This window comes from Thunnus thynnus, chromosome 10 (assembly GCF_963924715.1).
Source record: "Thunnus thynnus chromosome 10, fThuThy2.1, whole genome shotgun sequence".
Taxonomy (NCBI): domain Eukaryota; kingdom Metazoa; phylum Chordata; class Actinopteri; order Scombriformes; family Scombridae; genus Thunnus; species Thunnus thynnus.
In genome coordinates this window covers 2,360,766-2,387,100 of record NC_089526.1, presented here as the reverse complement: position 1 = coordinate 2,387,100, position 26,335 = coordinate 2,360,766, and the positions used below count along the sequence as shown (strand labels likewise).

At 39.8% G+C, this 26,335-nt stretch overlaps 1 protein-coding gene across 2 annotated transcripts in view; it reads right to left on the bottom strand.

Annotated features, from left to right (window-relative positions):
- The window catches only part of LOC137190752 (atrial natriuretic peptide receptor 1-like), a 124,070-nt gene that overhangs the window by 37,984 nt on the left and 59,751 nt on the right, over nt 1–26,335 (bottom strand). For both annotated transcript variants that reach the window (XR_010930280.1, XM_067600367.1), the window contains exon 5: nt 22,407–22,542. Coding sequence is in view for 1 of the 2 variants with exons in the window: in XM_067600367.1 (XP_067456468.1) it covers nt 22,407–22,542 (136 nt within the window). In the remaining variant the exon portion in view is untranslated. The remainder of the gene's footprint in view (nt 1–22,406; nt 22,543–26,335) is intronic.

Sequence of the window (26,335 nt, the reverse complement as noted above, 5' to 3'; positions counted from 1 at the left end):
GAACTGACAAGCAGCTGAGAAAAATGGTGAAGCTTTATTTTACAGGTCCTTTAATTTTATATTAATTTCCTGTGTGAAATTTTCTGTGTAATTTGCAGGTATTAAATGGTTTATTTCTAGGATACTTTACAGAAAGGGTGGTGCAATGTGGTACAAATTATAAGAAAAACAGGAAAAAAAACAACTATTGTACCAACTCATTATGTTGTTCACAGACAGAAAATACTCTATAACTATAGTTTTGTCCGTCAAACTACATATTAGCATATTAGATTCTTTTTTAAAACTCTATAATGAATGAAGGTAATTCTTTGTATATTACCAAAGTACATAACCCTTTCAAAGAAATGTCCCAAGAATTACTGTCCTATTAATTAGTAAGTTGTAGTGTTACCAAAATCGTTGATAAACTCATTAAACATTTTTTATGAAACAACCTAATATGCTAATATATCTTTTGACACATAAAACTACACACACTTTTTTGTCTTGTTAAGAATCTAATTTATTGAGCTTTTTTGCAAATTAACAACTGCGTATGAACTCAAATACACTGAGTGGATTCCTACCAACAAAAAAACTTAACCCACTTTCTATTTTTCTTATAATTTGTACCTTATTGGACCACTCGCTCTGTAAAATTTCCTAAAAATGAATCATTAAATACCTGCAAATCTCCAGGAAATAAGTATAAAATTAAGGGATCTGTAAAATAAAACATTACCAGTAAAACTAATGGATGAAAACCAGCTCTGCACCACAGAGACACCTTCACAGTCTTTGCTTAAATCCACATACTGTAGTTTTCCGTTCACATCTACTATCCATCTGTTTCAGATCCATCGAGCAACTCCTTCCTGGCTCAGGGAGAAATCCCAAATCACAGCCGAGCTCAGTCAGAGAGCTCTTTATTGCAGTTAATGCTCACCTGCTTGTATCAGAGCAGTCACATAAAAGAGCATTTATTTTATTTACACAACAGGTTCAGTAAATAAGCCTCCTATGTGGTCTCTGAAAGGTTTTGGGAAGCAGCTTCAACATGATCTTAATTAGCTTGATTTATGATAAATGAAGCCAGACATAGAACTGCTGCCTCAGGAGCAGAAAGCTGATAATGATGGAGGTGTGACTCCCGCTGATCTCTCCTGATGGCATGTCATAATAAAGCACACCTGTTGCCGAGGAAGACGAGCGGCTGATGTGAAAGGAGGAGGTGTGATATAGAGATCTAAAAAGGGCTCAGAGACGTGATGAATTATGAAAACCACCTGAGTGTGTGTGAGCTACAAGCATGTTTGGCCGCCATGAGGCATCCATGTTTGTTTGGTTTTCACACACTTCTGTATTATTTATCAGAGCTCAGATAAAACAGTTACATTCACACCTTGGGCCACAGAGAGAAATACAAGAAGTTTAAAAGTTAGATCTTAGTCTGTTTTCTAAAAAAGCTCTTAAATTTCTACTCTACTATAGATTAAAGGTACACAAGTCACAAGAGTAAATGTTGTAAATTACACAAATAAATGTTTTATACTGGAAATTGCTGAATATAAAAATGAAGCTTAATGGCCAATTAACAGTCTACAGTCTTTACAATTCATGTTACTGGGTGGAAGAATCATTACTCTTAAAGAGGACTTTTTCTGCACATTTCCAGCTCTATATTTATATTCTGGGGCTCTACTGGAATATTTTTGCATGATTTCCAGTTCAAAACTCCTTATTTATCTTCTACTGGTCCTTTATGCAGCCCCTCAGTTCAGCCTCTGTCTGAAACAGGCCGTTTTAGCTCCTGTCTCTTTAAGGCCCCGCCTCCTGATGAGCCATCTCTGTTCTGATTGGTCAGCTTCAGGAAGCTTCCTCCGGCTCCGCAGGCTACGTAAACAAACTTTAGTAACAGGATTTCACTTCTTTTTCTCCTTCCTCTGAGAGTGGACAACGTGAACAACACCTTAGCAACCACCTTAGCAACAAAGGCTATGGAACGGATGGCTATTTGTGGGCATGTGCGAATGATAGTAGAGGTAACTTTACAAACAAAGCGTTAAAACAGGTTGAAGCCCTGACTTTTGACTGGCAGGCAGCATTTCTACATATGTTCACCTCAAGTTTTGGACCTTTGACCATCATTCTGTCATCTTGCAGCGCAGTTGTTTAGTTCTAATTTAAACATCAACGTCTTTGCAACTTTTCCTTCTTTCAATTGCTGTTAAACTATCGTCAATGAAACTCAACATTTACTGCAAACATATTCACATTAAAAGTCCTCCAGTAGCTCAAAGGACAAAATTCTATCCTTTCCTGGTGGGCTTTTAATGTGAAATACATGCAGGAAGTGTTAGCCACCAGCCTTTATCTGTTTAAATGTTATTTTAATACCAGCTTTTATTTAAACATTTATGGTATTTATACGAGGCTCCAGAAATCCTGAAAGATGATATTTTTTGTAGAAAAACAAGTATGAACAAGATCCATATCTTGTGTGCTTTTGGGACTTTAGGGGCTCCATATATCATCTGCTCAGGCCTTATTTGGTTGAAAAATAGCCTTTTAGTTTGGCACATACAGTATTTATTGTGTTTATTATGTGCACTGTCCTTGTTTAATAAAACAATTTTTTAAACTCTTAATTGGATGGAAATTGAATTATCAGAATGAGTAAATTTACTCATTTAGCCTGTTTGGTCAAAGTTACACTAAATTTTCACTCAGATGTGTCTTTTACTTTGTTATCTACCTTCAGTGTGAACAGTTAAAGCTGAATTTTGAATCTTATCTGAAACCAGATCAACTCTGCCAGCATTTCAATTACTGTCATTCATTTTCCATCTCCACTGTCATTTCTTGTCATGTTTTTCCATCTTCTGCTCTCCATCCGTCTCATTTCTGTCACTCAATCACGCCAACACCCTTTTCTGCCTCCTCTCATCCATCTCCCCTTGTTATTGAAAGAGACCTGATCTCTCCTCTCCTCCCCGTCTCATTGTGAAAAGCCCCAGTGAGGCGGTGCAGGAGACCCCCAAAATAGCCTGGAAATCTAATCGTGTGAAACCAGAGCCTCCCATCTCGTCCTGACTGGGGGAGGGCTCTTATTTCTTGTCCACCCTGCTGCCCTCTGCTCCTCTGCCTGTCTACTATCTCTGCCTGTCTCTGCTTTCTCCTCTCTGGACATCCATCACTTTGTGGCCTTTAAACAGCGTCTGTATCACCGCAGCACCACCACATCTCTGTACTACCTGTGAGAAAGGCAGCCTAATGAGGGCTCTGACCTGGGCTGATAATTAGAGTTAGACAGTTATCTGACAGTTTGGAAAATGTTGCACAATTAAAATGCAAATTAAAATACAAATATAGCTCCAAATAATAATTATTACTATTTACACTGTAATGTAAACACCTTTAAACGCACAATATGTAATTTCAGCCGCTAGGGGTCTTAATCAAAACAATAACAAAAGACGGAGTGTGAGACGGTGTGAAGTAGCAAGGGATCATGGGAGTTGTTGTCTTCATTGTTAAATAACCAGCTTCACCAGTATAGGATTACACAAGTGTTAATCATTCATTCGGGATGTTTTTACCTGGAGCCGAATTATCCGCAGAGGTCTCCTCCTCTCCAGAACAAACAGACCCGGAGATTACAGGTAAAAACACTGAATAAAGCTGTTTCACCTAAAAAATCAGTGTTTCTCCGACGATGTACGGCGACCACCGGACGTCCGGTACGGGCTGTTAGCTGAGCTGCTGCTAACACTTGTTCGCTTTATTTCTCTTATAACTTTAGATCCAGACGTTCGGCCGGTTTCTCCCGGGAGCCAAATTATCCGCAGAGGTCTCCTCCTCTCCAAAAACAAATGTACACGCAGATTAAAATCGTTAAAATATTAATTAAAGCTGTTTCACCTAAAAAATCAATATTTCTCCAACGATGTTTGGTGACCACCGGACTTCCTGGAGGGGCTGTTAGCCGAGCTGCTGCTAACGTTTGCCCAGTTTATTTCTCTGATAACTTAAGATCCAGACGTCCAACGACTAAAATCCTTCTTCCGGCTAAAAGATATAGTTAAAAACCACCTAAATTTATCATGAAAATGTGTCTTAAAACTGAATAAAAGTCCATTTATAACAGTTTGTGTGGAACAACCACAACGCCGATGTATTATCTTGTGTGTGTGTCAGTTACTCTTTGGTAGACGCCATTGTAGCGGACAAACACAGCGCCGCCGTATGCATCTGGTGCGTGTTTACTCTTTGGTAGAGGAGGTATGACGCCATCGACAGGCGACCAAATGAAACAGTCCGTTACTTTGATTAAATTACAGATTTCTCTGAGTTTGAAAACTGTTGGAAACATTTGGGATAATGTAAGTACACAACTCAACAACATATATAACATAGGTCTAGTTGTTTTAGACATTTTAATGTGGAATAATTATTCTGAGGCCAAATATAGTAAATATGTACGTAATTATTTACATAGTCCATAAATACTATACTAAATGCTTTACAGGAGCTGGTGGGCATGACTGAAAACATTTAATCTACAGATGGTGTCACCAGGTAAATGTGAACACATCTATATATTGTTTTTTAATTCTCTTTTCCTCTTCTTCTGTTGTGTTTTGTCTCCTTTCTTTTGTTTTCTTCTCTGTGCACTGTAAAGCGCTTTAGAGTATATATAAATTAAGAGCAGTTGAGGATGATTTTTTTTTAAAAATCCCATTTAAATATAACATCATTCACATAGAACATATTGATGATTTAGCTGTAGAGTCTCACCAGTGGTGAATATACAGTACTGTGCAAAAGTTGTGTGTATCAATTATCTTCATAAAAAGTTAAGTAAACAGCAGAAACCTAAATTAGATCGGTAATTGGTGTGAGCTCTGTGGGGGTCAAACCATCTGCTGCAGGACTCCTTGTTCTTCTTGTAGCTGAATATAGTTCTTCATGACTCTGGCTGGATGTTTTGGCTCATTGTAATGCTGCAGAATAAATTTGGGATAATCAGACGCCTCCCTGATGGTGTTGCATTATGGATGAGAATCTCAATATCTAGTGCCAAAAACATTTGCACAGTACTGTACATAAACTTATAAAGTTTAGAGTGGCGCTACAGGAAAAGTGATTAAAATCTAAATGGACTTTGGTGAATTTGCTGAAGTTCTTTGAGAAATTTATAATATAGTAGAAAGTCCAGAGGTTGTGATGTGTAGCACAACAAGCTAGTGAAGCTGTAAATGCATTTCTGCACATGCTCAGTGGCGTCTGCCTTACACAGAACTACTCTCTGGAGACTGAAAACATGATCGCAGTTATTAGTCTTTGGAGCCGTTTCTAAAAACACCAAGGTGGCCAAACTCTTCATGATGAAGGAACATGTCACCCAGTGCAGCAGTGTGGCTCACCGACGTGTTTTTAATGGTTTCTGGACAACAATGGAGGAATAAGATATATCAGGCTTTGATACACACACAATACTTGTTAGTAGATCAGTTCATTGTTGGTTTGGCTCTGCAGATTCTTGAGGATTTCTGTATTTTTTCTGTATAAATGTGGCCTGATTGTGGCACTAGAGGAAAGGTCAGGTGGTCATTTGTTAGTTTTTTATTTTCCGCAGATCATGATTACCCTCAGCAAATTTAATAGAAATTATTTTTGAGATACCTTGTCATGGACCACACCGACAGACAATATGAACATTTTTAAACAAACTAAGCGTCGGCCTCCAGCACTCGACAGTTGGAGGCGACGGCCGTCTCTTTACCTTCAGGTCACAGAGAGTGATGACAGAGAAGACACTAATGGAGGGCAGATGGGTGGAAAAACAAAGAGGTGGAGAGGCGGGTTTGAAGAGGGACAGACAGGAATGAAGAGCAGGACAAATAAAGCTCCGTACACACATGTGACCTGCAGTCACCTCCAGTGTTTTCACAGCGTGAGGACTGAGGGAAGCACAATGCAAATATACTCCATTAAAACTAGTCTTTATTTAAACTTATGAACGGATGTTTATGTTTTCATTTAGTTTTATTCCGTCCTTCCTGTGTGTTTGATCTTGTATGTTTTTATTTTTTAAGGCTTATTATGTGTGTACAGCACATAATAATATCATTGATTATCACTTGCATTTTATATATTTTCTTATTTTTCTTAAAGAGTAAAAAACATTATAGTGGATTAAATTGTTTGTTAATTACAGAAATTTCAAATACACAATACGGTCTCTTATTTATGTTGAACTCAACATTATCTTATTGGAACTGGCATTAATTAAGATTTGATTGATTATCTATTTTGTTTTCTTGTGTAAATTATTTCTATATATAGTGTATGTATTCACATTTTCAATTTGTGTGTTAAAGAACCTAGGAAGAAACACAGAATTTTTTTTTAAAACCCTCGACTGAAGTGGAAAAGTTTGAATGTAAAAAGAATTAGTGATGTATATGAATCATGTGACTTAAACGTCACTGAAGAGCTGAAAACATCAGATCTGTGTGAAGCTCTTTTAATGGCATCATCTCGTGTACTCTTCTTCTGTAATGGTTTAATGGCACCGACTGGAGAATTACCGCCATCTGCTGTTTATCTCCACATGAAACGTGCCTTAATTTGAATTTTCTTTGGCAGATTTTCTGGAAATTGGGTTAAAATTTGTGCTTCATTTGGATGGAAACCTGGCTAATGATACACAGAGAGATAGGGTTAGTTATATTTACAGACAGACTGATTGATTGATCACAGGACAAAAAGTGATTTAACACTTACGGGATGAAATATGTCAGAAATAACATTGCGCTGAAACTCTCCTTTATTTCTCACTTTCCAACCTTTCATTATCAGTCACCAGTCTACTCCTTCTCACTGTGATCCTGTGACCCTTAAATAAAACACCACATATATTCTCCAACTCAGCCAAGCAAACAGCACCTGAACAGACAAAACCCTCAGGAAGATCAATCAAAGCTGCAGTTCTTTTCATTGGACGGGTCAGGTGAGGACAGCTTGTCATTGGCCTAAGATGATGAGTGTGTCAAACGAGTTTGACCTGACGACGAGGGCGACTGAGGAGAGAGACATATGTGTGTGTGTTTGTGTGTGTGTGTGTGTTTGTGTGTGTTTGTGTGTGTGTGTTTGAGCCTCTATGGTCCGTCAGCCCGGCTCAGTGTGGTTTGTGTGTTTTGGAGAAATTACAACAGAGGAAGTTGGTGGAGTTTCGTGTCATTCATCAACTGGATCCGCAGGCAGAACTCACCTCTGACGCACAGAAACCTCCCCTAATACCCACAATAACAACTGCTATCAGGCCTCATCTATACACTCACTGAGTACAAAACCTTTAAACAGAACAGAAAACTTCACATTTAAGACTTTTTGGAGGAAAAAATTACATAAAAGGAAACTTTTTGTGCTCTCTTTTTATTTCATTAACTAAATATCAAGCAGACTTTGCATGGTAGAACTGCTGACCTTTTCCAAAGAATACATTTGTGGATTGATTTCTGGGAAACTATTGGTTTTAATTCACTTTCAGTGCTCCATAATTCAGCACTTTCAACAGAGACTTGAACCTTACTGCAGAGTCAAGATTGAAATTACACATGTATCAAACAGTCGGGAGAGCAACCACATCCAGCAGCTACTCTTTCAGGAATACAACAGAACACAACAAAAATGTTGTGTTTTGTGCTGCTTTGAATGTACTTCTTGTTGAGTTTTGTGTTTTGTGCTTTAATGTATATATATGTATTGTTGTACAGTTCCATATATATTTTATTGTTGAGTTTTATGTATTTTACAGGCACGGGCATTGCAAAGTAGCTTAGGCTATACTTTAAATGTTGTGGTATGAGGCACAAGTTCATGCTATATACTTGTCCCTAGACAAATAAACATTAAATAAATAAATAAATAAATGAAGAACTGTTTACAGATGTTCCACGTTTTAATAAAGAAGATATATTATGTAACCAGCACACTTGCATCAGATTTTGTTGCATCATTTCCTGTGAATCTGTGCATGTTCATGGACTCACAAATCCATTTTCCGCTGCTTATCTGGGACCAGGTCGCAGTGGCATCAAACTGATTAAAGAAACCCAGACATCCTTTACCCCAGCAACATCCTCCAGTTCCCCCTTGGGGATCCCAACATGTTCCCAGGCCAGAAGAGATATGTAGTCCCTCCAGCGTGTTCTGGGTCTGCCCCAGGGTCTCCTACCAGTAGAACATGCCTGGAACACCTCGAGAGGGAGGCATCCAGGAGGCATCCTAACCAGGTGCCCAAACCACCTCAGCTAATTCTTTTCAATGTGAAAGAGCAGCAGCTCTACTCTGCTCCCCCTGGATGTCCCAGCTCCTCACCCTGTTTTTAAGGCTGAGCCCAGAAACTCTCTGGAGGAAACTCATTTCAGTTGCTTGTATCCACAATCAAATTCTTTTTAGTCACTACCCAAAGCTTGTGACCATAGGTGAGGGTTGGGATGTAGACCATCTAGTAAATTGAGAGCTTTGCCATCTGACACAGCTCTTTCTTCACCACAACAGTCCAGTACAACACCTGCATTACTGCTGATACTGCACCAATCCACCTGTCAGCTTCACGTTCCACCTTACCCTCACTGGACAAGACCCTGAGATACTTGAACTCCTCCACTTGGGGCAGCAACTCGCTCCCAACCCAGAGGGAGCAGTCCACCTTTTTCCAACAGAATCCCATAGCCTCAGATTTTGGGGTGCTGGCTCTCATCCCGGCTGCTTCACATTCGGCTGCAAACCGTCCCAGTGCCTGCTGGAGGCCACGGTGTGTTGAAGCCAACAGAACCACATCATCTGCAAAAAGCGAGAAGCAATCCTGAGGTCCCCAAATTGGACTTTCTCTTCCCAAAGGCTGCACCTTGAGATTCTGTCCATGAGAATCAAAAACAGAATCAATGACAAGGGACAACGCTGGTGGAGCCCGACACCCACTAAGAACAAGTCTGGCTTATTGCTGAGAATGCAGACACAGCTCTCAATGAGGTTATATAATGGTCAAACGGCTTGCAGCAATGGTCCCAATACCCCATAGTCCCACAGCACTAGCGACAAGGTGCCCCAAGGGACACATTAGTAAGCCTTCTCCATGCCCACCAAGCACATGTAGACTGGATGTGCGAACTCTCATGACCCCTCAAGTAGCTTTGCAAGGATGAAGAGCTGGTCTACTATTCCACAGCCAAGACAAAATCTGCATTGTTTCTCCTAAATCCAAGGTTCACCAATCAACCAGAGCCTCTTTACAGCACCCCGGCATAAGCCTCCCCTAGGAGGCTGAGTAGAGTGATACCCTGATAGTTGGAGCACACCCTCCGGTCCCCTTTTTTGAAAATGGGAACCACTACCCCTGTCTGACAGTCCATAGGCACTGTCCCCAATATTCATGCGACACTGATGAGGTGTGCCAGCCATGACAGCCAAACAATGACCAGAGCCTTCAGCATCTCAGGGCAAATTCATCAACACCCGGCGCCTTGCCACTAAGGAGCTTTTTGACTACTTCAGAGACCTCTGCCAGGAATATGAGTCAGGCTTCCTCTGAGTCGTCCAATTCTGCTCCTCCATAGAGGGCATGTTGGTCAGGTTTAGGAGGTCCTCAAAGTGTTCCTTCCACTGCCCAACAATGTCCCCAGTCAAGGTCAACAGTTCTCCACCCCTACTAAAAACAGCCTGGGCTAAACCCTGCTTCCCCTTCCTGAGTCACCTGACAGTTTGCCAGAACTTGCAATTAGGCATAATTAGATGCAATTAGATGCAAATTTATCTGGAGCGGAACAAGGACACTGAGTTGAAAATATTTCAATTTGAACAAAAAATTTCATGCAAATCCCAGAGCTTTATGAATCTGCTCTACAGAAATAAGAGGAAAAAAGAAGAAAGACTGGAGGGAAATAACAGAAAGAAACTGGTGAGTTCTGAGTTCAGTCAAAAGTTGAACTGAACACAAACACAAAGCACACTCTAACAGAAATGGTTATGCATCTGTTGCTAGCTAGCTCACAGTTAATGTACAGTTGGTAAATTGGCTGTTTGGGGTGAATAAACACAAACATGGTGTGATAGACGCCGGGTCAAAATTTACTTTCCTTTCTTTCTGCAATCTACTGCTTTAAAAACATGCACACAGCGAGGTCCATCAAAGTAAATATTTCACAGCAAGGTCCATCAACATTAAAACACGCCACACAATTCTTCTCCAGTACACCATTCTTTATTCACCAAATGAATTCAGCTATCTCACTATCATCAGGGTGGTGCCTGAGACTGCTTCTGCATCCATTCTCCTCCCTTAAATATATGGGAGTTGAGAAGGTATGCTTTTCAAAGAGGGGGGGGGGGCTTTGGAGAGATTGCTCAGTAAGAGGGAGGCTTTCTATATTTCTAAACTGAGCACTTTAAACCCGAGAGGGTTAAATGATGAATTAGCTGAGACTTTAAGCCATTTTTGTAGAGTCTACTAGGTCATATTTGTTTTCAAATGAAAAAGTGTTTTTACAGGTTTCATTTGGAAACAATTGGAAATTGCAGTGCATAGATGAATGAATTTACTTCAATGTGATTAACTTTGTAATTGCTTGGGATTATTCATAATGTACACAATACAGAATTTGATTACCCGAATTGGAAGATAAATGTTCCACTAATTGATGGCTTGAGACGAAAAAGTACATGTTCAAGTACTCTAGAATTTGCATCAACAACAAGCCGTCTAACAGTACTGACCTTTGAGGAGCCAGAGAGGCCAAAATGGCAGAGGCAATTGTAGCTTATTATCTGTGTTGCACCATACAGGAGTTATTGAACCTCCTCCATCAGAGTAAAAACTGTTCTACAAAAGGTTTTCAGACACTTATGATACAGGAGTCGATGGTACAAATATGTCTTTTGAATAAACTACCACCAACTATTTATTTGTCATTTTCAGAGGAACACAGAGCCACACATGTAGCCACAAGGTAGGAGCTTTCTACTGGTCAAACAGACGCAGAGAACCAAAATTAATGAATTTTCAAAATACGAATGGGTGTGTAGAATCTAAGAGACACTGAGCTGCATTTAAAGTGATTTCCAGTTAACTGTCTTAAACTTTGAACAACCTGATTTTTTTTACAGAGTTTAAACAGTTTTTTAATGTTATTTCTTATACAGAGTCCAACAAAGCTGCTATTCAGTGAATAAAATCCCAGGTGATTGTGGTGTGAAGTATTTTGAATATATTTTAGCAGTAATAGTAGGATTTCAGGAAACGTTGTTTACTGTGATATTTTTACCTACAATAAATTGATACTGGCACATCTCTAGACCTCCCTAAGGACTGGTGGTGCATTCAAGCACACCACATAATGAGCGGCTATGACTCAGGAGGTAAAGCAGTTCGATCCCGGATTCCTCTGCATATCGAAGTGTCCTTGGGCAAGATACTGAACCCCAAATTACTCCAGATGGTTGCGTTAGCACCGTGTGTGGTAGCCTGCCGCCACTGATGGTTGAGTGTGTTAGTGAATGGGTGAGTGAGCAGCAGAAACATTGTAAAGCACTCTGGATAAAAAGTGCTACATAAATGCAGCCATTTATTTACCATTTTACATGATGTAATTTTGAAAAAAAAAGGATAGATGACTAAATGTTGACTGTAAGACTAAGACATTTTTCAGTCACTTCAGCTACAGAAACTGTATGAAAACTATGGTTAATGTGCTTAAAATGCAAAACCACAAATAATTGACCCCGGTTTTCTTCTTATATTGAATATATTGAAATTGCTGCATTATCAATGTTATCCTTTACTGTTTTCATCAGTTTTCATTGAAAAATACTAAGATTTTCTAAAAGGAGCTGATTAGTTTAAACTGATTTTCAACTGAATTTTATGTCATAGTGCAAAAACGAATCACTGCAGTACATCTAATTCTCAGCTCTGATTTGCTGAGACATTACATCAGCCATCACAAAATCAACAAACACATATGTGACAGCATCAGCAGTTCAATTAAAAATGAACGCAGTGTTAGAGTGATTTGAGAGCAGCTGAAGGAGGAGTTTCCTGTTCTCAAACAGAGCCACATGCCTCCCACCTGGATCTTATTAATAGACTCTTGAACGTAACACGTCATCAGGATAAAGTGGAAACAATTCCTGTGACATCTCCTCCTGCAGCAAACGGAAATGTGCTTCCAGGGAAGCCAGAGGCTGAGAGCTGAACGGAGCTGCTGCTGATCTCTGGTTTCTGCTGCCAGCAGAAATGAGACGCTGGCATTTTCTTTCCCTCTTTGTTTCCTCTCCAGGATCCTGAGGAGAAGCTGAAGGGAAACATCTGCTCGTCCCCCAGAAACCAAAAGAACCAACCAAACTGATGTCTTTTCCAGTCTCGGTGATGTGAAGCAGCCCGCTCAAAATGTTACCACCACAACTCTGCATTCATATTTACGGCACCTTCTTTTGTTACAGCCAGGGGCGCCGCCAGGGATTCTGGGCCCAGTGAAAAGATATCACATGGGGCCCCACCACCCGACCACCACAGGCCATGCTAACCCTGTGGATGATGTAACAACACCTCCAGAACCCAATCGACCCATTAAAAGCTTTGAATAGCTTAACCTTTGCAGGCTTGCAAATCTCTTGTAGTCCAATACTTACTGTACAATATATACAATATATATAAGAAATGTGCTAAAGGCCAACTTAAAGTCTAAATGTAATTTTAATGGTAAAATTCTTGAATGGACAAACAATAACAACAAATAACAAACAAAAGAATAAAATCAGCAGCAGATTTTTCAACTACCAGTTCTTATCATTGAAAAGGATTTAATCATTTTTCTTTTTGTCATAATAATAAATGATGAAATTCCCACTGACATGTCACTCAACACAGTGCTGCTCTCCCCTTTTTCAGTTGGGAGCAGGGCTGGTTCATTAATGGGGAGATGGGGAGACAAGGCTGCTGAGCCTGAAGCTGCATCTGTTGGGCCTGGCACCAGGCAGAGCAGGACAATCGATTCAGTATGAATAGTTTGGTAAAAGTTTTCTGTGAAGATGTTAAGTAACTAATGTTAGGAGAGCAAAAGTAGCCTCTTTCACTATGGACTAAGCTGACAGGTTCATTTCCACCACTCACAGACTACATTCACCTTTCTTTGGGAAAAAGTGGGTGACGTACTGTCGCCCTTTCTTTTCTTTCTGCTGAGACATGATGCTCCACCGGAACTCCTCACTCACAATTCACCGCTAGCACCGTTCACGCCTGGTTTGGGGGCAGGACTGAACCATTTCATGTCAATTGTGTCCTCTAATGTTTGATTGTCTTGCGTCACTTTTAAGTCGCTGTGGATAAAAGTGTCTGCAAAATAAATGTAAAGTTCCAGTAAATCTGGTCAGCAAAGAAATTGACAGAACAGAAATGAACAAAATACTTGAATGATGCATTAAAATTCATCATTCCCCGAAGTTTCAGCAAAATCTGATCCATGACAGCAAGACTCTTTGAGTAATGATGGATAAGGGAACAGACAGAAGGACTGACGCCGGCCTGAAGTTCCTCAGTCAGCTCATTTTCAGCAAAACTGTCCAAAGAACTTTGAATAGTAAACAGAATCAAAGCCAGACGAAGCCACAGAGTTAGTCGAAAAACACATATATTATAATTTCTTCTGTGAAACATTCACATCTCATTCTGACTCTGACAGGCAGAGGATGTTCCGCTAATGTTTGTTTTTGGGTTTTTTTTTTAGACATTAAAATATCTGTGTTTTTGTTCTGTTCCGTTTAAACCAACAGCTTGAATGAGATTCATTCTCGGTTTGCTTGTGTTTCACATTTCTGCATTTTAATCATTTACTTAAGAAAACTTTTACAGAAAAAACTTCTTCAGCGGTGAACATTTTATTGATCAAAGGTCACGGCAACGTAACAACAGAGAGAGAAACTTATGAGATGATGGAGGAGAAGGTAAGAAGATTCAAGGAGAGAGCTATGTTTTAACAAAACATGTTGCTTGATACTGTATCAGTCCTCCTCCTCCTCTACTTTCTTCTGACCTCATCTATTGCTTTTAAAACAGGACAAACATTGGGGAAATCAAGTTAAAACAAGTAAATCATTTATTTTCAGAGATTAGAGCAGAGCAGTAGAGTAATATGGTGGCTTTTTAAAGTGCTTTTAAGAATATTTTTTTGCCGATGTCATCTGGTTTGTGTTTTATGAATCAAACAGTGATGGATGATGCTTGAACCCAGCTTTCCTTTCTTCTCTAAGACGACAGTATTTCCTCTGACAGCAGTAGGGTTTTGGTGGAGGTCAGAGGGCAGGACAATAAGATAAACTGATACTTTTGGGGCTAAAGATGATGTATGAATCTCATCTCTGCAGAAGTCTTTTACTGTAACAAGACACAGACCTCTGCAGACCAATCTGCAATGATGTAAGGTAAAGCTCAAGAGAAACACATAATGAAAAGATGGTAAAATATGATCATTGTTTTTCAGCGAGGATTCAGTGACTCGGTTACAGCAGGAAGCAGGAAGCAGTTGTGCTGCTAAAGAAAGACGACCTTGATGAACTTCAGGGTCCTTTTTATTTTAACTGAGTCAGGGGGCAACTGTTATTTCAAAAACCCCATTTTTGTCATGGTCAACATCTGCAATAACCATTCAGTCTATTTACTGTATGTTCACCTTACACAGTACTTTTCAATAAGGCGACATTCTCGTGCAGGATTCAAACCTTCATGGTACAGCAGGTAAATTTATCTTTTATCTTTTTTTAACCTGTCATTGATAACAGCCTTCCTCTCTGCTGCCGTATAAGATCTGTTTTAAGTTACCGCTAATGCAAACCCAACATTTCATCGAACATGGCATTACATTAATGCAATTCTATGTTTATTATTATTTGCACATTTGCACTATGATATTTTGCATATTCCCAGTCAATATACTGTATGAACAATACATTTCCTTCTCTTCATTTTAAACTCTACCAGCTATTTTCAGTTTAGAATATATTTTACATATTTTTACATATAGAAAATTTCTGTTTCATATTATTTATGATTACTTGACTTGAATTTATTCTCTTGCTTTGAATAGGTACTTGTGTGATTGTTATGCACCACAACATCAATGTAAATTCCTTGTATGTGCAAACCTACTTGGCAATAAACCTGATTCTGAAAAAGACACAGAGTCAGATGTTATATCCCAAAGATATGACTGCACAAAAGTGGAGTTGGAGGACGAAGGCTCAGCCAGGCAAATGTCCTCTGTTTACAAGTTGGAGTGCGCCCTAAGACCCGCCGCATAGCTTTTGCGAATCACGACTACTACAACTATTGAGCCTGAAGTTGGATGCAAGGACGTTGGGACAACAGGTTCAGCCGAAGCTCTGTCCTCACTGATAGACCTGCAGGAGGGATGAAGAGAGAAAGCTCAGATATCCGCTGTTGTCTCAGCAGACGAAGGGCCTCAGAGGAGCATCATCTTCACATCCAGACTCGCCTCCTACTACCATGCGCTGTAAAAGTCTCAAACGTTAGCAGAGAGGGAACGAGAGGGCAAAATAACTCACTGATCCCGAGTTCACAAGAAGCTGCTACCACACCTCCAAGATCTACATCTCTTCATCACCACCACCAGTGTCTAGACTCCATCGGGGGGGGGGGTGTTATCCTATACTACTCTCGCATTCACCTCGCCCTCTCATATCCAGTGACATCACGATGGGGTCTAATCGCCAAAGACTTTTCCACCTTCATTCTATCATGCTTGTTCAATAAATATCATTTACTTCATAAAGAAACTGAGTCTCTCCTGATTGAAATGTCTGCCACTGCCATCCCTCTGAGAAGAGCTGTGCAGGAGGACAAAACTCTCATAGAGTGGGCACGAATACCAGGTGGAGGGTTCTTTCCCCGCTACGACATACAGTACACCTGTCTGATAGCTTCACACAGCCAGTGGGCCAAGCGTTGTTTCCCTGAGAATGTTCTCTATAATACACATCATGTGTTGTGCACTTTCATTGTAGGTTCTATAGGTTACTGCCTGAATTTACTTAAAAATACACTTAGCAGAGGACATATTTTTGATGCTCAAAATCTTTAAAAATTTAAATAATAACTTTATTTATATAGCACCTTTTAAAAACAAAGTTTACAAAGTGCTTTGACTGACAAAGCAAATGCAGTACAATGCAAAGCAAAGACATGAGACAGAAGACAATAACAGATCTGACCTTAAAAAGATGGCGGCCAAAGGCAAAGAAGGACAATAAAGAGATGATAAAAAGTTTAAAAGGAAGATGAAAAGTTTAAAAAAGTTTAAAAGAAAGAGGACCTAAAGACAACATTACATAAAAGCAAGTCTGTAGAAATGGGTTTTAAGAAGTGATTTAACAGTAGTCAGTGATTCTGCGAGCCTTATCTCCTCAGGCAGGTCGCTCCAAAGTCGAGGGGTCCTGATGGAAAAAGCACCGTCACCTTTAGATTTAAGCCTCGACTTTGGAACAGCCAGAAGGGCCCCAGCTGAGGATCTAAGGCTGCAGGCTGGCTCGTACTGGGTCAGCATATCTGTTATGTAGCTTGGAGCTTCACTTTAAAAGTGATCAGCAAAATCTTAAAATCAATTCTAAATCGAACAGGGAGCCAACGGAGAGAAGCCAGAATCAGGGTGATGTGATGTTGTCTGTTAAAACCAGTAAGAAGCCGAGCTGCTGCGTTCTGGGCTGGTTGGAGGCGGAACAGGGATTTTTGTGTTATACCGGAGAGGAGGGAGTTGCAGTAATCTAGTCTAGAGAAAATGAAAGCGTAGATGATTTTTTCAAGGTGGGAATGGTGGAGCATCGGCTTAATTCTGGAGATGGTTCTGATTTGGAGGAAGCTGGACTGGACAACTTTGTTAATGTGTGGTTTGAAACTTAGACCTGAATCAAACAGTACTCTGGGATTTCTGGCAGTGGGCTTCATGTGGGTGGATAGGGGACCAAGACTGATGGGGTTATTTGGATTAGGGGGACTGAACAGTATGACTTCTGTTTTTGAATTGTTGAGTTGAAGGAAATTTTGTCATCTTATTGATATTTCTTTTCTTGTCTTTATTTGCATATTTGCTATTGAGGAAATCCAAAAGTAATGGAAAGTAATCAGTTACTTTTATATTGTGATACTTGGATTAGGTTACGTTAGGACTACATTTTTGAACAGGTAATTATATCAGAGTACATTTTTAAAGTAACCCTCCCAACCCTGTGAATCACTCGCGGCTCCAAACCTTTAGACAGCTGACAAATGAGTTTTTATTTCCTGTCACGCTGATATCAGAGCAGAACATACTGTACATTCTTGGAAGGTTGCGAAGAAAACTGGCATTAGCCGAGGGTGCAGCTTTAAAGATATGAGCTTTAAGATAAGCTTTCTAAAGCGGGAAACACAGCACAATGAGACCAACACAAGTCAAGCACCAACAGAGTCAGCTCTGAAGTTCAGGGTCCATATTTATCAGAGATCTCAGCAGTCAGTTAAATGAGAAGCCTTTTACAGTTTCAGTTAATAAGGAGCCATAAGAACTAAAAAAACTACATCTAAAGAACTGTGAAAACTACTCAGATAACACTTTTTTTTAAAAAAAGTCTGTTAATTAGAGTAATGTTATATGAGATAATGTTATTTAAAAGAAGTGAGAAAGTTGAGGATTATAAAAAAAATGTGGAATAAATTTATGTGACAAATGAAAGGACAAAAAAATGTAATCAGTGTGTTTAGTTGAGTCAGTTATGTTGAGTATAAAACATAACAGATGAACTGTAGTGCAGGTTAATCAATTGTTATCAGGTATATTATAAAATACATATATATTATTTCACAGAGAGAACAAAAAGAAATGTTATTGCTCAACTCTCAGCAAAAAGGTGTAATTAGCTGTTTGGACACAAAAAACACAAATAAAGAGTTTCCTGTTGTCTGAGGTGTAACAGACTGAGTGAATAAACGATGAATCATGTGACTTAAACGTCACTGAAGAGCTGAAAACATCAGATCTGTGTGGAGCGATGATGATGAGGAGACTGTAACCTTCCTCACATCAATACATGAAACTAACAGAAACATATTTCCATCACGATAAATTAACCCTTTCATGCATGAATTATTAAATCAGAGTAAAATATTTTTTATTGTTTATTTTTACTCGTAAACAAGTGAAAAATCATGTCAGTAATTTTTTTTTTTAATATATTAAATTTTGAAATGTGTGGGGGGGGGTGTTTTGAATACACCCCCGTTGTTTTCACAAGTAATTTGTTAGTCTGTCCCTCCCGCCGCAGGAAATAATGGATTAATCCTGGAAAGCTGTTGATGTAGCACTTTTCTCCTTATGAAAATAACACGGAGATTATTCGACCAATGAGAATTTAGTCGGACGAGAGCATATCGACCAACTAATCGACCAGCAGACTACAGCCCTACTTTTTACCTGTTTTTTCTCTGAGAATAAAAGTATTTCACAGATATTCCTGAGCTACTTGATGCATTTCCTCCACCCTCCGCCATTTTGAATTTATGATTCAATATCACAGAATCACAGAGAGTCAAAAATTGATATTCAGATGGAATTGTAGACGACACTTTGGGGGTTCAACACCTGGTAGTTGGGACATCGTACTGCAACTTAAATGGTTCAAGATGGCTTCCAAATATCTGTCGACTGTAGTGGACACCATGTATGCAAAACATTCAGTCATCATGTTCTTTTTATTTTCTTTTTGGTGAGACTGTTGAATTGATTAAATGAATTAATAACAAGGAGACACACAGAGGAAAAGGAGACGTCAAGCTGTTGCTTTCCATGACTTTAAATGGATGAGTTCAACCTTTATTTACTATTAATTTGGTGTTAAATATTCGTCTCTGAGCAGGACAGACAGACAGCATCACCTCACCCTCACAGATAATAACCTCAACGGCATGTTGTAATGAGTTTGACCTCAGGGGTCAACATCATTTCACATGAGTGGGTGTCACAAATCTCAAAAGGCGAGGATTCATTTTGAAGTGAAGCTCTTCAGGGTTTTTTTCAGATTTCACGTTAAACCTTCGATAATAATTTAACTCTGAGTGTGAATGAAAGTAAATTACACCTCTCACTGAGTCACTGACAGATGAGCGTGTTCAGGTGGAAGAGCTGAGTATCACACAGCTGTAGCGAATTAAACTAAAGATGATTATTTTCTCAATCGATCGATCGATTGATTGTTTGCTCTTTAAAATGTCAGAAAACAGTGAAAATTCCCATCACAGCTTCCAAAAGCCCAAAGAGACGTCTGCAGATGTCTGAGCAACAGTCCAAAACTATTGTTACTCATTTTATTCATTTGCATCTATATTTATTGATATTACAATTGTAAATTCATGTTTTAATAATTCAGGTTATGATTAGAATGTCTTATAAACTGTAGAAGTTATTGATTAGTCTAAATGTTTTAAGTGGAAATTATGTTAATATATTTCACATCAAACTATAGTTTCTACAATGTTATATAACAGAGAAAAAAGCAGAAAATACCAGTGAATGTTTGGCATTTTTCTAGAAAATATTACTTGAATGATTAAACGATTATCAAAACAAGTTGTTTTTTTCTATCAACTAATCAATTGATTGTTAAGTGAAACTGTGCTGCTGGACTTTCAAACCCAAACCAACAACGTCACAGCAGGAATCTAACAGCTGACAGCAGAAGTGAAGCGACGTCACTGATTCAGGTGTTTACAGAGTTTCCAGAGTCGACGTTAATCAATTGTTACAAACGGAAAAACAACATAAATCAGTCGTTCTCGATCATTTTAGAATCGAGATGAGTTTCTGCCAGATCAGCTGTTGTTTGATGTGAAGTTTGAGGTCATGATGCCTAATTAATAACCTGATCAATCAATGATCTGGCTGGTCAGAAAGTTTCTTCAGCCCTGAAGATTTTGATCTTTGCCCCAAATATCTTTGGTCATGATTAGGGATGTACGATATTATCAGCACGTCATCGGTATCGGTCGATAAAAGCTCTAAAATGAAATATCAGCATCGGCAGATTCTGCTGATTATGAGAGGCCGATATGTCGTCATCTCCTCCGCCGCCTGACTGTGCTTCCCTCCACGGACTGTTTCACCCTGACGGTCCCGGTGCTTCCTCGGTGGAGCCTGCGGAGGAAACACCGGGACCGTCGTGGTGCTGCGGTGTTCGGCTGCACAGATAGGATATCCCTTGGCTGACAGGATGTACCACTCTGTTTGAAAAATAGAAAAAACTTCTTCTTCTTCTTTTTGGTTTATGACGGCAGTTGGCAACCAGTGTATTAGGTGCATTACCGCCACCTTCTGCTCCAGAGTGTGGACCAGAGATTAAATCCTACTCAAAGAAAACTCTACTGCTGCTCCCACTCAGCAGGTTCATTAAAGTTTTAATGCTGAGCTCCAGTCTTCCTAAATTCCTTCATATATTGTCTTTCTTGATCATATTTAGTACAATCTATGCTTGCACGCATAATAGTCTCCTCAGCCAGCTGGAAAAAAATATGTACATATATCGGCCACAATGAGATAGAAATATCGGCATATCGGATATCGGCAAAAAATCCAATATCGTGCATCCCTAATCATGATATATTCAGATGGATGTGGTGTAATATAACGCTGCACATGATGAGACATGTAGAGAGCAGAAAAGCCACAGTTTGTGTGGCTTTGATTATCAGAGATGCACAAAGTCAACTTGAGTTTTGCCTCTTTTATAGTTTGTCACATCTAGTCTATTAAATGTTGGTCAAAAAACAGCTATTAGTGTGACTCATAGAGGTCTGTAACATGTTAGATTAATATCCTACTAATTAATGTCCTTTGAGTTTATTAGAAACCTGCAGCGTCACACAGCAGCTGAAACAATAACTGTGTCTCTAGATTAAAGAGGCTGCTGTGAACATTTACGCTGGAGGCAAAGCAACAGTAACTTCTTGATTAAATTCCCCCGACACGCCGACCGGATCAGTCAGGATCTAACAAAAATGAATGTTCTGTGTTTCCTCTACACATCTGACAGGTCAGCTGGTCAGTTTCACACGCTGATTCCAGGTTCATGCAGTGAAATAGTTTGTAATAAAGCTCAAGATGAATCCTGAGCTCCATCAGAGCTGCCTGGACAATTTATTAAGTAGCTAAAAGTCTGAACTCTGGACTCTAACAACTCTCCTGGTCGGCTGCCTGCAGTCAGGCGGATCCATGGTATGATTTCCCAACATGACTGCTGTTAAAAGATCAGTTTTAAATTATGGCAAGTTTGTTTTAAGATTATTGGAATATATTTTATGCTGTAGTTAAACTGTAGTCTGAAGGAGACGCTGTGATATAAAACTGAACTTACAGACGGATCTGAGATTTTCTTCTATCTGTTCATAAAATTACACAAAGTAACGCTGCCTTTCTCTCTTTCTGTCAACATTGTTGAGGACGCAGGTGTCTTGTTTGAATAAACTTTATTGGGATTGTCGCTCTGTGCTTATTATCCAGTGCCGCCGCTCCGCATACGCAGAGCACGTGGGGCCTCGAGTACCAGGCGGGGGCCTTCAAAATTAAGGTTGATAAAATAATAATTATCACATTATTACATTTTAACACAAATTGAAAAAAATATATAAATTAGTTATGGACAGGCGCACCGTTGTTTTTTTCATTGTATGTACCTTATCACTCAATTCAGGCAAATTAGATGTTTTTACCTAATATATAAAAAATGCCCCATTAGGGCTGTGCGATATGACGATATATATCGTTTGACGATAGAAAAACGTATATCATTTCATTTTATGTTATATCGTTTATATCGTGGTGTCGCAAATCACACTCTTTACGGCAATATCTTTCATCATTTGACGACGTTTGCGTTCTTCCGCACAGTCGGATGTAAGGCAAAGGACGAAGGCAAGACGACATAAACAAACATGGAGGAGTCCAACGAGGAGCTCGTACCTAAGAAAGGTATTTATTCATTGAATTTACAGAAAATGTGTTATATCGTGATATGAGATTGTGGTCATATCGCCCAGCCCTATGCCCCATTAATGTTAATATGAAATCACAGCTGTGTCATTGTTGTTTAATGTAGACTTTTTTTATTTGTATGTCAGCTCTTTGACCTTTGGCCAGATTGGAGCACTGGAGCCCATCTTAGGACTCGACTCAGACTCGACTCAAGGCCCCCATGACCAGTTATACTGAGGGCCTCCAAATGGTCAGCAGCGGCCCTGTTTTTATTATCATGTTCTGGTTGTGCAGAAAGGAAGATGAAAACGTGCAGTGTGAGTTTAAATCGGCTTTAAATGGTGCACTGACCGTGGAAGGTTCGATTCCACATCCTCCTGGTGACGACTTTCCCCGGAGGCCGACCGTCGGACGTCGACATGGTCTCGTTCAGAGCGTGAGTGTAGAGCATCAGACCGTCGTAGAAACCTCCAGCGATAATGTTCATCTGGAAGACAAAATCAGAGGTAGTTAAAGCTATTATTGTTGTTTTATATTTTCTTTTTCATCAGTTGACGCAGTGTAATGAGCGCTGCTGAGAGGAGCAGGTCTGTCAAACAGACACTAATTACAGTTTAATTACATTTGAAACAGGGACCATTAACAGCTGGTATTAATGTCACTCAGTCGTACTGGAAGGACAAAAACAGTCCACTCAAAACAAAGTGTCGGCCGTCTCTCCAGCGCTGACAGTAGAGTAAAATCAATGCATGATTACCCATAATGCTCTCTGATACTCGGGGTGTTTAAGCTCATCACACTGCTGCAGAGTCAACAGCAGGAACTTAATGGATAAAATGATCCCAGCAAGTCCTGTTCAAATGAAATTCATGGCCAAAGGTATGTGGACAGACAAACACTCTAATATCTGAACATGTTGACATTATTTTTGTATAATTTGGATTTTAAGGAAACTGAATTGAAGGTATTCTGAGCCACAGTGGAAGATTGATGCAACTGTTCTCCTAAAGAATAATGGACATTAAATTACAATAAAATGGGGCTTAAAAATCAACATTTGCTAGCCTGAAGCTGTGAGAAAACATCATTGAGTCCTGGTTAATGGTTAAAAAAATAAAAGGCTGGAAATTACAGAACTCTCGCTGGTTATGTCATCCCTCCTGTCTGATTAGGTTTAATGAGGCTGCAGAGAGCCAGCTGAGACGAGCCGCAGGTGGAAAAACACCAAAAAACACAGAAAAATACAAAGACGATCTGAAAAGGAAAATATTTCCAAAGGTTTTCCAAACATAAAACATAAATTATCGAGAAAAAACTTCTCTGATTCCACCTGCTAGTCCAGTCAAAGATAATCTATAGTTTAAAGATCTTTTTCCATTGTCAACAAATCCCATGAAAAGAACAAAACCAACAATGTGTCTCAATACTTTCTGACTTCCACACTCGAGTCCGTTGTTTCCATCTGCAAAACAGCTCAACAAATACAGTATATAGTTTACTGAGTTTAAAGTCTCAGTCATTTCCAGAAACAGCTGATCACTGTAGTTTTTATCCAACAAACAGGAGGAAATAATGCATTTGTTGGGGACTATTTTCAGCGGCGGATGAATCCACATTTGGTGCTCTAGTAAGTATTTCTGGCAGCAGGATGGCGTGTGTGAGACTGAGTCAAAATAAACTACAGTCTGGCTCACTGACGTGTTTTTTAGGGCTGCAGCTAACGATTATTTACATTATCCATTAACTTGCTGATTTTTTTCTCAATTCATCGATTAAATTCTTGGTCTATAAAACATCAGAAAACTGTGAAAAATGTCTTGTTTTGTCCAAAGAACTGTCTAAAACCCAAATATATTCAATTTACTTTACAATAATGTTGAGACAAAACCTGGAAACCAGACGAATCTGCTGAGCTCCTGTTTTATTTGCTCTGGTAGATACGTCTGGCCTGTAACGGGCCAATCAAAGCCGTTTATCTACATGCGTGGGGCCACATGGGGACTTAAACTGTATAAAAATATGGACGTCGTTACCGTGACGTCCCCCGTTGGTTTCTCCAGAGTGGTTTTGAAGCTCAAAGCAAGCCGCTCCAGCCGTCGCCATCTTGGCAGTGCATGACGCTGCCTAACTCCCAGCCAATCAAAAATGGGCAAAGAGGCGGACCAAAACCATTTTTTGTACCAGGCTGTAAACATGTTTATTTCTGCTGTAAAGTTGCGCATTTTAACATGGGGGTCTATGGGGATTGATTCGCTTTTGGAGCCTCAAGTGGTCGTTCAAGGAACTGCAGATTTTGGCACTTCTGCATCGGCTTCATTTTACAGCCCCAGAGGTTGCCGCTTGGTAGGGACACTGTGCTGTCATTGGTCGACATTGTAAAACTCCATCAGAGCAGCCGATTGGTTAGTGCAGGACCTGTGACTGACAGTCTGCAGAGGTCAGTCCAGCGTGACCATGGATGTATAAAGAGAACTGGATACAGCGTCGGAGGCGGGGCCACGTTTATTCCTATGACAGTTGTTCAGTGGTGCATGAAGCCATCAAAGCTACTTCCTGCTGTAAAGAGATGATCCGGACGAAAACTGCACACACTCTATGGGCCCAATGTGTCCATGGAGCATGCTCAGTAGAGACTTCCCCCGGCTAACTTCTGGTTTAGCCAAGTGGCAACCTCCGGGGCTGTAAAATGAAGCCAAAAACTGCAGTTCCTTGAATGGCCACTTGAGGCTCCAAAAGCGAGTCAATCCCCATAGACCCTCATGTTAAAATGTCCAACTTTACAGCAGAAATAAACATGTTTACAGCCTGGTACAAAAAACGGTTTTGGTCTCTGTAGCTAATTTCTCCTTTCATGACAACTGTACGGGGGGTGAATTTTTTTATAACTCACCCGTTTAAATTTTATTAAGCCGTAAAGTTCTGCATAATGAAGGACATGGCTGCTTTGAGTGACAGGTCCGCCAGCCACTAGGTGGCTTGTTTCAGCCATTCGGCCCGCCTCTTTGCCCATTTTTGTTTGGCTGGGAGTTAGGCAGCGTCACGCACTGCCAAGATGGCGACGGCCAGAGCGGCTCACTTTGAGCTTCAAAACCGCTCTTCAGAAACCAACGGGTGACGTCACGGTAACTACGTCCATATTTTTATACAGTCTATGGGTTTAGCCCTCCAGGTAACTTGAATAGGGATGAAATGATTCAATCATGTGGCTCTTCTAAACTTTTGAACTGTGATCAAATTCTGATAGTGAAAAGAGTCATTTTGGGGTTGTGACGCTCAAAAAAAGTGACGTTGTAATTACACAGTTTGGCCACTGTGTCAAATTGGCTTCAAAGCTCAGCGCTGTTCATGGAGGCTTGATCGCAACTCACCAAAATAAAATGAAACTGTCAAACTAAGCAGTGCTGATCAACTATGAATCAAGATTCTGTTACTGCATTGCCTATTTCCTGCCTCAGATGTTTTCAGACAGATATTTTAATGTTCTGTTTAGCTGTAATATGAGAAAGTTTGTGACCAGGCCGCCATTTTTTCCTTCTTGAAAACAACGAAGCACCGCCCGATTTGCACAGCGCTACATCGCACGGTTCATTGCTCTGACAGATGAATAAGATGTATCAATAGCAATACTTGTTAGTAGATCAATCCAGTGTTGGTTTGGATCTGATTTAGTATTTCAGTAAATCACAAGACTTAAAACAAACAGATGAATTATGATGTAATTGTTGGTCCTGTCATGTTTGCTGCCATCTGTTTGTTTCTTTTGATGTATCCTGTTTCTCCACAGGGACCACTGAAGTGTTATCTTATTATATTGCATGTGTGAGTGTGTGTGTGTGTGTGTGTGTGTGTGTGTGTGTGTATGTGTTTGTGTGTGTGTGTGTAGTGTTGTGCTGTTAACCACATTAGCTTCCCTCAGCTGTCTGTCTGCTGCTGATTAACTGGCTTCACAAAACTGCCAGACAACCTGCCTGCTTAACAAACACACACACACACACACACACACACACACACAATGCCTGATAAGGGACAAACTGGAGTCCTGTAATATGTTTAGATGTATTACAGCATTAAGGAAAGTGCCTGCTAATCCATATTTAGCAGCTACTAGCAGATTGTAGTCACTCAGTCGAGTCTGGATATCAAGTTTAGCCTTTAGCTTAGCACAAAGAGTGCAAGCAGGGGGAAACTGTTAGCTTAGCTCCATCAAATTTATTTATTCAAATATTCAGAAAGTCTTTAATCTCAGTTTTATAATCCTGTTTTTAACAGTGTGAGTTTGT